Source organism: Ziziphus jujuba, chromosome 1, assembly GCF_031755915.1.
Source record: "Ziziphus jujuba cultivar Dongzao chromosome 1, ASM3175591v1".
Lineage (NCBI taxonomy): Eukaryota > Viridiplantae > Streptophyta > Magnoliopsida > Rosales > Rhamnaceae > Ziziphus > Ziziphus jujuba.
In genome coordinates this window covers 7,596,126-7,613,280 of record NC_083379.1, presented here as the reverse complement: position 1 = coordinate 7,613,280, position 17,155 = coordinate 7,596,126, and the positions used below count along the sequence as shown (strand labels likewise).

Sequence of the window (17,155 nt, the reverse complement as noted above, 5' to 3'; positions counted from 1 at the left end):
AAGAAAAAAACATATAAAAAATAAACATAAGGGTATTTTGGGATTTTAAAAGATTGGAGGGGTAGATCAAAAAAGAAATGAATTGAGGGGGCAAAATTCATGAAGCTCGGTCCTATGGGGGTATTGGGCCAAATTCCCCTCTTTCATATCCATGGCATGTAGGTTGCCCAAGAAAGCAATGAACCAGCCCATTCTTTTCTAAACAAACACGGACCAGCCCATTCAAGAAAACCTATTATAAAAATGACCCGCCACTAGCACAAATCCAATGATCTTTTAGCTCTGATATTACATGGAGATATTATCGCATGGAGTCCTTAAACTATATAGTTAGTATTATTTCAATCTCTAAATTTAGTATTTTAATAATTTTATCTTCAAACTAACTTTAACTATTCATTTTAGTCCCTAATATATGTAATAAGTATCACTTCAATCCTTAAACTTATTTTTTTGATAATTTCATCCTCAAACAAACTTCAACAATTCACCTTAGTTTCTAAATTCTTTTCCATCCCCTTTTCCATCTATTTAGAACTGCGAAACTCACACGCTTTAAATGTGAGCCAATTTTGAAAGACATTTAAGGTTTTTTTCATTATCCATTTCCCCCTATTTTAGACATTTAAGGTTTTTTTCATTATCCATTTTCCCCTATTTTTTCTCTGCAAATATAAAAAATGAATTGAAAATAATTATAATATTATTGAAATTTGAATATTTCTTTTCATTGAAGAGCAATAGCCTGCCTTTATTGTTTAAATTTTCAATTTAATAATTATAAATGAGATTTAAAATAATATAAAAAAGGAAAAAATTTATCCAAGCATAAATACCAATAACACATCAGGATCAACCAATCAAATTCTAATTAAATCGGCATTTTAATTAGTTTTTGCCTTTTTTAAATTATATTATTGAATTATTGATTTTTCATTGATGATAGCTGGTTTGGTAAATTATTCCATTTTGTTTTTGTATGCATATCAAGAAGATGATTCAATTTTCTATCATCAATGAAAAATTACTAATTCAATAATATAATTTAAAAAAATACAAAAACTATTTAAATGCCAATTTAATTAGAATTTGATTGGTTGATCCTGATATATATTATGGTTGGCGTTTATGCTTGGATAAATTTTATCCTTTTTCATATTATTTTAAATCTTATTTATAATTAGTAAATTGAAAGTTTGAACAACAAAGGCAGGCCACTGCTCTTCAATGAAAAAAAAAGTTAAAATTTCAATAATATTATAATTATTTTCAGTTCATTTTTTAGATTTGTAGACGAAAAAAAAAAAAGAAAAAAAAAAGAAAGGGATAACAGAAAAAACCTTAAATGTCAAAACCTTAAATGTCCTTCATAATTGGCTTATGTTTAAAGCATGTGAGTTTCACTATTCCAAATGGATGGAAAAATGATGGAAAAAAGGCCTAGGGATTAAGATGAATTGTTGAAGTTAATTTGATGATGAAATTATCAAAAAAATAAGTTTAAGGACAGAAGAGATATTGAATATATAGTTTAGGGACTAAGGTGAATTGTTGAAGTTAGTTTCATGATGAAATTGTCAAAAAAAAAGTTTAGAGAATAAAATGATACTGATTATATAGTTTAGGGACTTCATGTGATAATATCCCTATTACATATATATTTTATATTTTTGAAAAATTATCATTAATTTTTTTATTTTTTTTATTTATTAAATTAGATCTATTTATTTTTTTGAAATTAATTTTAATTGTTAAAAATCATAAAAAGATTGAAATTAACATTTAATAATTGAATATTACAATAAAAATTTATTTATGGCCTTTAATTATAAAATGTAATTGGTAAAAACTAGCATAATAGAGCCTAAGTGATAATTTTCAAAATTATGTGGTCTAATTGTAATTAGAACAAAACCAAAAGGATATAAATGAAATTTTATCCTATTTTTGCCATAACAGCTCCATCCAAATAATATATTCTGTCGTCTTCATCGATTTCAACCACCTCTACATCTTGACTGAAAATGTTGCAAGTTGCACTCGTCTCCAACATTTTAAATAATGGAATTAGCAATTCTTAAGCTCTAATGATATTTGATTCAGTTCTCAAAGCAAGATTCTTATAATAAGCGAAATGTTTTAGCATTGTAATATGGTTATGGACCAAACAGAGCTTTCTATAGCATTGCTAGCAAAGACAAGTCCTGATGTACCCATATTTAACCAAAAATATCAAGCAAAGTAAAAATAAAGTGAGTCCCATTATGATGAAAAGGCTAGCAAAACTTAACGTATTAAGACTACAACTATCTACAGAGGATGTGGAACTCAAAACTTGGCATTTGCTTTGATATGAAAAATACTTGAGTTCCAATTTTTGCATCTTCTTATGATCTTCCGTCACATTTAGGATTGCCCTTGACATGTAAGGTACAAGTGGTGAACACAATGGGAAGGCCTGCAACATTAAGCACAAAAAAAGTCTTAAGATTTCCATGCTGGTGAGATGCAAATTTATTTCTACACTTTTTGAATGGTGATTTGGTGATGAGAAAGAAAAAAAACTCACAAAGCCCCAGCCATTGGGTTTGTAGGTTGTTCCAACGACTGTGTACCTAGAGCAATACTTATCAAGGAAGAGCTTAAGGTAGGGAGGTTCATCAAACACAGCATCGACTCCGCCATTTTTGCTTCCCGTTAGAGAATGCATGGGGATAGGTCTTCTTTAACTTTCACAATCATCCAAACCCCTGATTCGGTATATGGCAATGTGAAATCTACAAAAGCTGTCCTATTTGCAACAATTATTGTATCTGCAACTGTAGCATAATACTTCTGCATCTTTCATGTAACCATATAGGACACATAAAATCGTCTCCGCATATTTAAAAAAAAAAAAAAAAAAAAAAAAGAAAAAACAGAGATAACAAAGAAAAACTAACTACTCTATGATGTAACAAAGTAATAATGTACATGATGAACATTATAGATTCACATACCTGAAGCTTAATCTGGTAAAGAAGATCATAATAAGTCCCGTTGCTTTGGCTTGAGTCATTTGCATATGCCAAAAACTCGTGTGGAACATCAAAAGGTAGTTTTTCTTGTTGTAGAATTCTGGAACTATTTCTATAATAAAGAAACTTAAAAAAAACACACAAATTTACTGAAGTTCAGTCAAAATCGACCTACGTCCTTATTGCTTAGGTGTTGAGCTTTCTGCACAATGTAAATGTAGTGTTTACAAGCTCAGTTGCAGACTCTATAATGGAGGATTCACACAAGAATACCCAAACGAAGAACCCAATATCCCAATACACCAATTCACTCTTCCATCTCCATTGAGATCTCTCTCAAACCCACGTTGAGAATACAAAGAAACAAGAAAGAATGGCTCTGCTTTTAGAAACTCAAGGGACTCACTTCGCACAAAGCTTTCTCTTGGGTTGTTTTCAAGCTTTTTCACTCTCTTATTTTTTCACAGCAACTAACTGAAGAAAAAGAAGACTAATATACATATACAGCCCAAAAACAAGAAATGGTGCATTCAACTAACTTCCTTTAACAACTTCCACGTGGCAAGCATCAAGAGGTAATTATAAACATATGAGAAGACCTTTCTGTCCCTCATTGTTATTGCAGTAAAATGATGCCGTTTTGGATCTGCAAAATTCCTCTTCTTTCTTCTCTGTTCAACAGCTTATAAACACAGATATATAGCTAACCAAATTTAAGGATTCTTTTTCTCACATTTCCAATGCAGCAGAAAGATTTCATAGCAGAAACCTTTAATGTTGGTGACCTTAAGAGCTTTATTATCCCATTTTATGTCCAAAAGTCTTTTAAAACCTACAGTGGTTAAAGGGACGCCAATTCTCAACTTCTTATTGGATACCGGTATAACCCAACCTTTAGGTGGTGGGACATTTGCATGATCATTTCGAGGCCAAATGACTCTCTCCTTTAGATCATCAATGGAGCTTGAATTTGTTGCTTTACCATTTTCCCCGGAATCAATATTTATCCCTTTAGGTCGTGGTATTAGAGCCTCAGCTCATGGCTGAGCAAAACACAATTCTGATGGTGTCTCCATTTCCCAGCAATCAGATCAAGCTCGATGATAGCAACTACTTCATTTGGAAATCACAGGTTCTTCTGGTTATCAGAGGGCACAAGTTCATCAAGTTCTTAGAGTTTTCTTCATTTGAAGACTCAATTAGCAATGACAAACGAAATCCTAATTCAGAAATTGATGCTGAGAATACAGATCCAAATCTTAGGGATTTCTCTCAAGCTAAGGAGAATTGGTATATTCAAGATCAATTCTTGGTTGGATGGCTGAAGGGAACAATTTCATCTGTAATTTCTGGTCGTTTCATTGATAAAGACACAACTTACAAACTCTAGAATGCAATAGAGAATCGGTATGCAGCAAAGTCACAAAGTCAGATTCTACACTACAAAATGCTAAGAAAGGAAACCTTTCAATTGATGCTTTGGTGTTGAAGATGAAAGATTTGATGAATAATCTAGTTGCTGCTAGAGACAATGCTACAGAAACTGATCTAGTGACATATATCCTTGGAGCATTGGGTTCTGATTATAAACCTACATCAACAATTCTTGGAATCAGACTAGAATAATATACAGTTGAAGAGGTAAAAAGACATCTTCTGGCCTTTGAATCTAAGCTTGAACGATTAAATTCAACTGCAACTTTTGATTTGTGTGATGTCTCTGCAAATCATATATATGCCAAGTCTCAAGTTAATGTTGGACATAATTTTGATACTGTGATAAATAATAATAATGCTCGATCTGGTGATAAGAGATTAGCTTGTACAGACATATCTCCTTGTAGTGGGTTTACAACTTCTTTTCCTTACTATAATATGCATGCTAATGTTTCTTCAATTGGTGAAAATTTTGAGAAAGTTGAAATTGAGAAAGGTTCTATTGCTTACAGAGGTTATGAAGAGTATAGAAATTATGGCAGAGGTGAAAATTACAGAAATCCAATTATCGATCAAGGCAAATCTTGTTTTAACAGAAATATTGGTTACAAACAAGATTATAGACCACAGTTCTTTCGAGGTAGAGGACGTGGGGGCAAAGGCACACCACAATGCCAGATTTGTGGGATACAGGGTCATATAGCAACAACTTGATACTATAATACCAGAAATTCTTTTGGAAGGCCAATAAATCCAGTTTCAGGATATCAATATCAAAGTCCATCACCTATTGCTAATCTAACCTGTCTTCCAGCATCTTCTTGGTTTCCACAGACCCATACATCTATCTCTGCTCTTAGAGTCACACATGTTTCTTCCAATCTGGTTCCACATAATTCTACATTTGGAGTGCCAATTTTTGATCATGGAGGAATTAATGCTGGTTATTAAAGGATATCATTCACTTGTCAATGGTCCAAATGTTAGTTCTGGTCTGCAAGTAACTCAATTACCTCAATATCAAACCCTTTTTACTGGTAATCATTCTCTGCCACAGAATTCTACTGCTGCAAATATAACAACACCTATGACTATAGGTGATCCAAACTGGTACCTTGACAGTGAGCCACGAATCATGTGGTCAATTATAGCAGCAGCTTGATGCAGCACATTGATTATAATGGTAAGAGTCAGTTACTTGTTGGAAATGGTCAATGATTAACAATTGTTGGTATTATCATACTACTATACCTTGTTATACTACTTGTCATTTGATGCTAAAGGATGTGGTTATAGTTCCTCACATATCTAAGAAACTTATTAGTGTTTCTAGATTGACACAAGATAATTCAGTTTTCATTGAATTTCAATCTAACTACTGCTTGATTAAGGATAAGCAGCTGGGAGTAGCTATTCTACAAGGAACCTTGTAGGGGGATTGTACAAGCTAGATTTATTACATTTGGCTGATTATTCTCGTCAATACTTGAATTCACCTTCTTTTACTCAAAATGGAGCTGCAATGATTGAAAATGGTTCATCTCAACTGTCTCAAACTTTTACTGTTGTGAATAATGTATCACAAGATTTCTACAATGCTTTTGTTCTATCTGGTGTAGTTTCTGATGTAATTCCTGGATTACCAACTGATGCTTTTTCTGTCAATACAAAATCTAATAGTGTATCTGATGGTGTGATTAAGACTGATGATGTTTCTGATATTGTAATCAAGTCTTCTTTTGCTAAGCAAAATGTTGGAACCGATTTGAATGTATTGCAGCAAAGACTTAGTTATGTATCATTTCCTATTCTGCGTAAAGTCTTGCAGCTATGTAATCATTCTCAGAATATCAATAAAGATAGACTTTTGTTTTGTGAAGTTTGCAAATTTGGTAAACAACATTTACTAAGTTTTCCTTCTTTAGTTAGTAAAACCAAATAACCCCTTGAGTTGGTTCATTCATATCTTTGGGGGCCAGCACCAACCCTGTCCAAAGAAGGTTATCATTATTATGTTCACTTTATTGATGATTTCACATGGTTTACTTGGACTTATCCGTTGAAGACCAAAGATGAAGCTCTTACTATTTTTACTACTTTTCATAAAATGGTTGAACGAAGCACAGGTTTTCAACTCAAATGTCTGCAAACGTATTGGAGTGGTGAATATAGAAGCTTTCCTTCCTATTTGAAGCAATATGGGATTAGCATGAGACATTCCTATCCTTACGTGCATGCTTAAAATGGTAGAACAGAGAGAAAACATTGTCACATTGTTGAGGTTGGCTTATATATGATTGCTTAAGCCCATATGTCCTTGCAATTCTGGTGGGAAGCATTTCAGTCAGCAGTGTTTCTTATTAATCGGCTACCAACAACAGTTCTTAATTTATGCAGCCTTTTCCAAAATTTTTATGGACAGATTCCAGATTATGCTTTCCTCAAACTATTTGGTTGTGCTTGTTATCCTTATCTTCGACCATATCATTCTCAGAAGCTTAATTTTCACACAACTAAATGTGTGTTTATTGGATATAGTCTTGAGCACAATGGATATAAATGCTTGGATACAAAAAAGAGAGTGTATATTGCAAAGAGTATTGAATTCAATGAAAAAGAGTTCCCTTTTGAATATGGTTTCCCTTCATCAACTAAAAATGATATTCCATCTAAAATCACTTCATTTGAAAGTTTGAAGTGGTCAACTGATCCTCTTTATATTGTTCAAGAAAAGTCAAAATGCTCTATTCCTCTCCCTACTGTTACAAGTAATGGTGTTAGTGTTCAAAACTTTTTATCTGCAGCAACAATGATAAACAGTGAATCATGTCCAACTGAGAATCAAAATTTATCTCAAATTGATATTCATGCTGAAGAAATTCCCAACGAATCTACCTTTGAAATTGTTGGAGATCTACCTTCTGAGCTTGCCTCAAACTTGCCTACTATGGAATCTGTTGAAGCTCTACCTAATGATTTTGCTTCCACCTTAAAAGTTTCAGATGCTCAAAATTCAGTTCTTACCACACCAGTATCCGATAACCCTCAAAATTCACCTGTGACCTTGCCTGCTCTCAAGTTACACAAACATTTGTTTGCTCCTCATAATGTTCATCCTATGCAGATATGATCCAAAAATGGTATTAGTAAACCTAAAGTCTTCTTCAATCAACATCAAGATCTTTTAAATAGAGCCTCTACTTCAAAAAACTCAGAAATAAAGATTTTTGGTGATCTGGAAGTGCCAAAGTCAGTTAAACAAGCTCTTTAACTTCTTGAATGGAAAGCTGCTATGGATAGTGAATATGAGGCTTTCCAAAGAAATAAAACTTGGAGCTTAGTACCTGCCACATCTGACATGAATATTGTTGGGAACAAATGGGTATTTAGAGTAAAATATAATGCAGATGGATCTGTTCAGAAGCATAAAGCAAGACTAGTTACAAAAGGCTTTCATCAATAACCTGGCTTTGATTTATTTGAAACATTTAGTCCTGTAGTAAAACCTACAACTGTTCGAGTGGTTCTTACTTTAGCTCTCGCATACAATTGGCCCGTTAAGCAAGTTGACTTCAAAAATGCATTTTTGAATGGGGAATTAATTGAGGATGTTTATATAAAACAACCAGAAGATTATATCAATACTGTTTATCCTATACATGTGTGCAATCTACATAAGACTCTTTATGGACTAAAACAAGATCCTCAGGCTTGGTTTGACAAACTAAGAACTACTTTGCTGCAAAGAGGGTTTATTAGCTCAGTTGTTGATTCATCCTTTTCATTTTGAAGAATTCCAATGTGCATATTATGTTGCTGGTATACTTTGATGATATAATCGTCACTGGCTCTAGCACTAACTATATTATAGAACTAGTTTGCAGCCTAAACAAAGATGTTTCTCTTAAAGATCTTGGGAATTTATACTATTTCTTGGGGATTGAAGTTCAAAGAAATGCCTCTGGAATGTATCTTTCTCAAACAAAGTATGTCAAGGACTTATTGAGTAAAACCAAGATGCATGCAGCTAAAAGCTATTCTATTCCAATGAATTCTTGTAAACAACTTTCCTGTCATGAAGGTGATATTCTTACTAATCCTGAAGAATATAGAAGTATAGTGGGTGCCTTACAATATCTCACTATTACACAACCTGAAATTACTTTCTTTGTAAATAAGTTGTGTCAGTTTGTTCACTCTCCAAAAACAAGTCATTGGGAAGCTTGTAAAAAGCTCCTATGATATCTAAATGGAACAATTCACTGTGGCCTTCATCTACATATTCCTGATCCACACAGACTTGGTTTTCATGGGTTTTCAGATAGTGATTAGGCAAGCTATCCAGATGACAGAAGGTCATGTAGTGGTTTCTGTACTTTTCTTGGTCCAAATTTAGCATCTTGGAGCTCAAAGAAGCAGTCGGTAGTAGCTCATTCGAGTACAGAGGTTGAATACAATGCCTTAGCAAATATTTCAACCTAGCTAAGCTGTTTGACTGAGTTGTCTAAAGAACTACAGTTAAATTTACAACCTCCTATCATGTGGTCAGACAATTTGGGAGCAATAGCTTTAGCTTATAATACTGTCCATCATTTTCACACAAAACATATTGAAATTGATGTACATTATGTTAGAGAGAGAGTTTTTAGTTGAAATCAGGTATGTTCCTACAGCAGAGCAAGTTGTAGATATATTTACTAAACCTTTGGGAACAGCTCGTTTTCTCTTTCTCAGATCAAAACTAAAAATAGTTCAAGTTCCAAACAACTCTCAAAGGAAGAATAATTCAAGTTCATGACAACTCTACAAAGACTGAAGAGCTAATTCTCTTTATATCAAACAAAAGTTGGCTTTCATTACAATAGACTTTTGTTAGCAGAGGGGTGTTAGAGACACTTCCAGAATGCTACTGCCAGCTCAACGAACTCTCACATATAGTTATAACAGCTCATCTATTTTCTGTTGGAAGGTTTGACAGCTCATCAATCCATGTGATACCAATATTAACCAATCGTATTGTGTAAAAGCTGTTAATGTTAGACAAGTGTATAAATACAAGTTTATTATTGTATTTTCATCAACTTTTACAAAAAATAATAGAAATGTAAAGGTTCTTCTCTGGTTCTGGAACTTTCTTTCTGGTTTTGTTGTTATCCAAACAGTTCATTTCTTGATTTTTCTTGCTTTAGTTTTGTTTGTCTTGATTTTTCTTTCTTAGTTTTCAATCTCAGTCCAATATCCAATTACTCCCTCACCTTTTTTCCTTCTCACATAGATTATTTCGAATTTTATTACATGCGATTGTCCTTTAATCGAATGGGATTCTCCACTTATGCCTTCAAATCTAGTAGACAGCAACTTTTTTAGAAGCCGTGGACCTGATTCCGAGACTCTTAAGTCAAGAACTTCTCTGTTTCTGCCAAGACTTTGAGCTGAGGCATTCAAGTCCAAATGTGTAACCGATTCCACAGCCTTAGCCAATGCCAGAAGTTGTCTTATGCCCATAAACCATAAATGTTTATCTCTGAAACATTGTATCTGGTCTTGAATTCGTTAAGACGTTTTGTATTGGACAGATATGGCCTTAAACCATAAACACCGTGCATAGAATCACTGACATTCTTCTCAATTGGATATAGAAGAGTTGATAACCCATCAGTGATTATCCAAACATAACCTTCACTCATCATCCCTGCTTGTTCTGCAAGAGGAAACAATTTTGATCCAACCGAAGCAGTCATGTGAACCAATAATACCCTTGTCTCACTTTTCTTAATGTTGTCAAGCTCTATGTAAATATTCTTTGAAGATGGGGAAATGACACTTCTATAAACAACCCGCATATCGATTTTCTGTAAGGAATCTGTCAAGTATGGAATGAAACTGTTGCCGAATTCTGTGTCTACATAGATGACAATAACTTGGCGCCGACCGAATTGTTGAACAATGGACACCAGAGATTCCATCTGAGGGTAATCATCTTGACATGTCCGAATAAAAAGGGAATCTAGCTTCGAGAGAAAGAAGGGCTAGAAGCTGAAATAGAAATGATAGGAATTTGAGCTTTTTTTCCAAGATCGATCACGAACTTTGCTTCTATTGACCATTCTGGCCCTATTATAGCCTGCACTCCATCATTCTTCATCAAATCTAAAGCTGCAAAAAAATCATACAATCAAAGTCATATGCTTACGCATGAATAGAAAATACAAAAGCAAAAATATATATTGTACCGATTTAATTAGAAAAAAATTTTAAAAAATATTCCTAGCAGAGTTTAATGATTTTTTCCCGTTAATGTATTGGATGACTAGATTTTGTTACCTGCTGATGCTGCCCTTCCAGAATTTTTCACCAAAAACGAAAGTCTCGTCTCATAATTTGGATATGTAGCATAAAACCCATGTGAAACGTCAGTCCATTTGAGAGATTGTAGTTTATGATGGGGACGAAGGCGAGGACTTGAGCAACTTTGAATTTTCAATGACAGTTGGATCTGTGACGTGTTTTGCTCGTGTTTGTCTTCCAACCTCAGTCCTGAAGCGGACCGTTTCATTAATTCTAATTTGGTTTTGTTTTATTTGTTTTGTTTCGCTTCCGTGTCTCCGGTGTTAACCAATAAGATTTGAGTTGGCTTGTTAATGTTTTGATGATGTTCTCAGACCGTTGCTTGAAACGGTACGTTTTGTATGAGGACCAGCATATAAGGTCCATCGTCTACTAGATCGAGTCAATCTTTACAATTTTCCTTCATTGTTAAATTTGAAGCTAAAGGAAGCTGTTATCTTTGAATCTTATGACATCCAATTGACTCTCATTCTTTTTGAGTTGATCAGCTGGGCTATTTTCTTGAATTTAATCTGTTCCACCATCAGTTTAGTATGGACTCCATTAATTTTCGTATAAACGGTAGAAATGTAGTCATGGAACAGTATTAATTTATCTATTCGTCTTTACTTTGACTCTGATTAAGAAAAATATAAAAGCCAAAAGCATACTTTTTTTTTTTTTTTTCGTCTTCTTTTTTAGTGAGAAGGCATATTTTGACTGCTTAGAACTTTTAAACAAATATAAATAAATAGAAGATAAAAGCATACTTTTTTTTTCCTTCTTCTTTTTACTGAGACAAAAACCCTTTTTTTTTTTTAACTTATATATATATATATATATATATATACACGCTTATGTATATAATTTAATCAACTCGATTACTTGAAGTAATCGGACGGCATAGCTAATTGTTCTTGTATATTCACCTGTCGCAGCCATCTCTAGGACGTGGTCTTTTAGGAATCTAATGGATTTATTTAATATTTGTTCAATATTCCAGCAAAAAAAAAATTATTTGTTTATTTTCTTTAAAAAATTCCTCATAAAACAGTTTTTTTTAATTAATTTATTTTGATGTAAAAGAATCCATTATTTCTAGAAGTAGCAAGAGGAAATTAACTGTTTATAATATTCATTCAAAATACAGAATGACAAATAAAATTAAAAATTATTCTGCTAACGAATAAAAACAAGCAAAAAAAAAAAAAAAGTCAGTTTACAAAGTAAATACATCATGAGTGCCATGTCTTGAAAGTTTTGTTCTCCCAGTGGTTCCATATCTTTCAAGCACTGTATAATAAATGAACTTGTATGTTTAAAATTTAAGGGTAAGCTTCAATAATCCAATTATAAGATCTTCCATCAAACTCTCACAATATTTTAGCAAGTAAATTAAAAAATTGTTAACTAATGAAATTGAGCAAATGTAGCCTATGTTGCACCATAACACCAATGGCATAGAATAGTTATTTCTATTAAAATGGAAATAACTATTTATGAGGATTAATTTCTATCTATATATTTGATAACCATAAAGAATTAATTTTAAAGTTTAGTCTTTATAAATATCGAATTTAACTAAAATAAATTAAAATTAATAAAAATAATTTTTAATTTTAATAAAAAATAATTTTTATATTTATTCATATATTTTTAAAAACCATACACCATCTAAATTTAAAGTTTATCAAATCCACAACATAGCAGGTGCAAGTGCAATGTCAAAAGCTAATATCGTGTTACAGCTGTTTTATTTATTCATTTATTCGGGATATTAAATATATAATCAATTTGTTAAGATTTAGGAATACATATATATTCACTTGACACAGCCATCTCTGGTACGTGGTCTGGGAATCTTATTAGTATTTATTTGATACTTGAGCTAAAATTCGACCCCCTCAGAATTTAACATTGATTATTGAATAAATCACACAATTAACTATGCACAGCCATATATGTATTGATCAGAATCTGTATAATGAATGTGATTTCCTTCATCTTCTACATGTACTGCTGCGATCTCTACTTCTAGGCTGAAAGCCGTTGAAGGGATCTGTAAGTTGTCTACATTATGATTTTGATCAAATCGGTTCGTAACTCTGGACCAATGTTTAGGGTAGAATTTGGCCAAATATACCAAACATGCAAAAACTGAAGAGATTCCGCTGATGATGAAGAGGCCACCAAAACTGTAGACACTGAGACTATGACTATCTGAAGAAAATGTGGAACCCGAATCTTGACAGTTAGTATCATATGCAAAATACTTGTGCTCCATTTGTTGAATTTTGTTATGATTTTGAGTAATGTTTAGGATTGCCCTTGAAATGTAAGAGACTAAAGGGGACCCTATTGGGAAGGCCTGCAATCATAGAAAATTATAAACAATAAAAATTATAGTTCAAAAGTTTTAGCTATATATATAGCTAATAAAATACAAATATGTACTTTTCTTTGTTTGTGTGGATGGGTGAGAGAATTCACTACTGGGAAGGCCTTGAATCAAAAACATAAAAATAAAAATAAAAAATAAAAAATAAAATTCAGGTTTATCAGTTCAAATTATTATTGCTAGTAACATAATTAAACACTATTCTTTGTATGTGATAATATATAGAATTCAAAGTTGCCCTTGAATTGTGTGTGTGTGTGTGTGTGTAAAATAATATGAATAAGGAAGGATGCATGTAATTTTGGTTCCCCAAAATGAAATGAACATCAGAGAAAGATCAAACTCACAAATCCATATCCTGCCGATTTGTAGGTTGGTCCAGTGACTGTGTACCTAGAGCAATACTTAGCGAGCAAGAGCTTGACATTGGGAATTTCATCAAAGATAGCATCAATTCCACCATTTAAGCTTCCTTTGGACATTGCATCATTGTACTCCTCAGGTGAAGTGTAAGGCCTTAGCCTAAACTCTGAGAAGTTCAATTTTCCTATTAAAAAATCTCTTACATAGGAATTCTTTTGGTATCCAACGTAATAGTCGTTCATTTTGAGCTCGTTAAAATCAACAACTGCTGGTCCCAACTTTTGCACCGTCAACATTGAAGCTAAGCTAGCAGTGTAACTTTGTGTAAAGATGAGAACCACAAAAATCCATATGACCAAAACAAATCTGGACCACTTGCTCTCTACCTTCTCTCCTAAGAAATTATCATGAAAAATATATGTAAGTATACCTGCTGGTCAAACCTTTTGAACGTAATTAATACATCATGCACCTAATTATGTGGAACTCGCTTAATCAGAAAAAAATGCTCAACTTAGATTATATAAAAAATAAGAAAAACAAAACAGGGGAAAAAAATAAAATAGAGAGAGGGTGGGGCAGGGCATATGTGTATTCTAGGATGAAGAGAAATTATACGTACTGTGAGCAAACACGAGAGTTGAGAAGGAAAACCAACACATGGTGCCTAGCTGACGGTGTGGTGGACCTCTGAATTCTTCGTTGGAACGATGCTCAAAGAACCATACAACAAACCCGGTGAAAACGAAAGCCAACCCAATAGTTAACCAAAGATCCCATCTAAGAGGTTTCAGGAAAATCCAAATATTCTTTGTTTCTGCATCTTTTACTTTTACAACCATCAAGATGCCTGATTCTATGTATGGCAATGTAAAATCAACGTATGTGCTCCTATTAGCAGTGATGGTTGTATCTCCTACTACAGCATCAAAATTCTGCATGATTTTTACATGTAAAAGTATCATAAATATCATTGTAATAATAAACAAAAAAGGAAAAAAAAATCAAATATCAATTCTTGACATATAATTAATTAATTCGGAAAATATTAATACCTTAAGTTTAATCTGATTAAGTAGCTCATCGTAAGTCCCATTGTTCTGTCTGAAGCTATTCATGAATGGAATCAACTTATGAGGAACTGCTAATGGTAATCTATCTAATGCAGCCATGAATACATCATAGGAGAATCCTGAGAAGGTAGGCTCATCGGTACGAGGATCCCATTCTATTTTCAAAAAATCCTTAAAACCAACAGATGTAACAGGGACTCCAATCCTCAACCTTTTACCAACCACAGGTTGCACCCAACCTTTTGGTGGGACTTTTGTGTGTCCTGGCCAAATAACTGTTTCCCTTCTCATCTGCAAAGATTGGTCATGTAATTGGGTCCAATTCCCAATAATTCTCTCTCCTAACTTTTTTCTAACATTGATTATTTCAAAGTCTGTAGCTGGCATCTGACCTTCAATCAAATTAAATTTTCCACTAAGGCCTTCAAATTTAGCATGTAACAACATCTTCAGAAGCTCTGGACCTGATTCTGAGACTCTTAGGCCGAAGGGTTCAGTAGTAGTACTAGTGCTGTTTATGCCAGTTTTATGCCTCATCAAGGCATTTGGATTCACTGATTCAGCAGCCATAGCCAACGCCCATATAGTGTCATATGCCCATAAACCAAATAGGTTTATATCCCCTGAAGTCTTATTCCATTTTGTTTTGAAATCTTGAAGAAGTTTTGAGTTTGGCAAGTAAGGCCTCACACCAACAACACCATGCATGGAACCATAGCTTTTTGGCCCGGTGTAAGGATCTAAAAGAGATGATAAACCAGCAGTGACCATCCATGCATACCCTTCACTCATCATGCCTACCTCTTTAGCAAGCGGAAAGAGTTTCGACCCGAGAGAAGCCGTCATGTGAACCAATAGTACCCTTGTCTCCCTAGCCATTATCATGTTTAGCTGTTTCAGAATTTGGAGTTGATCAGAGTTTGGAGAGATGGCACTTCTATAAGGGATCCGAGCGTCGAGCTTTTGAAAGGCATCTGTTAGGTGAGGAATCAAACCGTTTCCATATTCAGTGTCTTCATAGATTATAACAACCTCTCGCCATCCATGTACTTCAATTATGGATGTGAGGGCTTTTATCTGGGAGTAATCATTTTGGCATGTCCGAATGAAAAATGGGCTCTGTGTTGAAGACAATGAGGGGCTGGTTGCTGAAATTGAAATTATGGGGACTTGAGCTCTTTCCCCTAGATTTATCACAAACTTTGTTTCTGTTGAAGTTTGGGGCCCTATTATAGCCTGTACTTCTTCATTATTCATCAATTCCAAAGCTGAAAAATTGTACAATTAAGTTGTGCATTTTTATTATTTGAAATTAGCATCTGTTACAAGAGTTAACAGAGTAACACATAAACTCTAGCTTATTGCAATATTACTGGATTTATTTTTCGTTAATGCAAATGTAAAAATACATATTTAAATGTATAAGGATTTCGACTGAATAATGTTATGCCCAGCCGTTGAATGTTAGTGAAGTTTTTTATGCGCACTCCATATCATATAAACTGTAAACTTAAACTTGTTAAGGATATAAATGGTACATATATAGTTGGGAATGAAATTTCATGCATGCACCTAGATTAACATATTTAAGTAAGAAATCCAAATTAATAATAAGAAAAAAACAAAATGAGAAGAACAACAATGCATAAAAAATAAAAAATAGAAAAAATCAAATTAAGATTCAGGACAAGAAAAATAATCATTATATATGTAGACAAGAACGTTTAAAATGTCCTATTCACCTCTTCATATGATATTTCTTGAGAATTCTATATGCTGGAAAATTGTGAGTTATAAATATAACATCCATGGCTTCCGTCTATTGTTAGTTTCCAGAGGATGATGATAGAGGAGGAAGTAGTACCTAATGCATTGATAACTAATTACTTGAAACCAAACATCCTTAATTTTCTATGTATATTTTTAATTATTTCTTAATATTATGATTGAAACCCATCCAGATTTCATAGAGCTTATATACGAAGATTCCATTAAAACTGATGTAAAAAATAAATAAAAAATAAAAAATAACAGAAACTTACCCGCTGATGTTGCCATTACAGCATCTTTCCCAGAATCTTTCACTGAAAGAGACAGCCTTGTCCTATAATTGGCATTTCTAGTGTAGAAATCAGAGAGCGCCATGGATATGTAGCTATTTGCAATCTTCCCCACCGGAGAAGCCAAGTCAAGAATTATGCCAACGGCTACCACTTGCTTTGATCCTATGGTTCCATTTTCAACGGCACCTACGGGTTCAGCACAGTGGCCTATCCCAAAAGTTAATATTAACAACATAAGATGAATTGCCATATTTATATACAAGGATAACCAACAACAACAACAAGAAGCTAGCTGAATTTAATTACTTGTATAGTCACTTTTTTTTTTGTTTCTTTCTCTATTGGACTTTATTTATTCTGAATAGGTGAAGTCTGCTTTTTATAGCTGCAAGCTACAAGGACGAAGCTTTGCTTTTGACAGAAATTAATTACTACAACCAGGATCGTTTACTTTGTCTATTCTCCTCTTTGTTTCAT

The 17,155-nt window shown here is 33.3% G+C and overlaps 1 protein-coding gene across 1 annotated transcript; it reads right to left on the bottom strand.

Moving 5' to 3' along the window:
• Positions 1–12,516: 12,516 nt before the first annotated feature.
• LOC125422276 (glutamate receptor 2.8-like) lies at positions 12,517–17,007 on the bottom strand. Its single transcript, XM_048473057.2, has 5 exons — positions 16,658–17,007; positions 14,598–15,883; positions 14,165–14,477; positions 13,527–13,936; positions 12,517–13,149 (listed from the first exon to the last, which is right to left on the bottom strand). The coding sequence occupies exons 1-5, from the start codon at positions 16,926–16,928 to the stop codon at positions 12,727–12,729; spliced, it is 2,703 nt and encodes a 900-aa protein (XP_048329014.2). The 5' UTR covers positions 16,929–17,007; the 3' UTR covers positions 12,517–12,726.
• Positions 17,008–17,155: the final 148 nt, after the last annotated feature.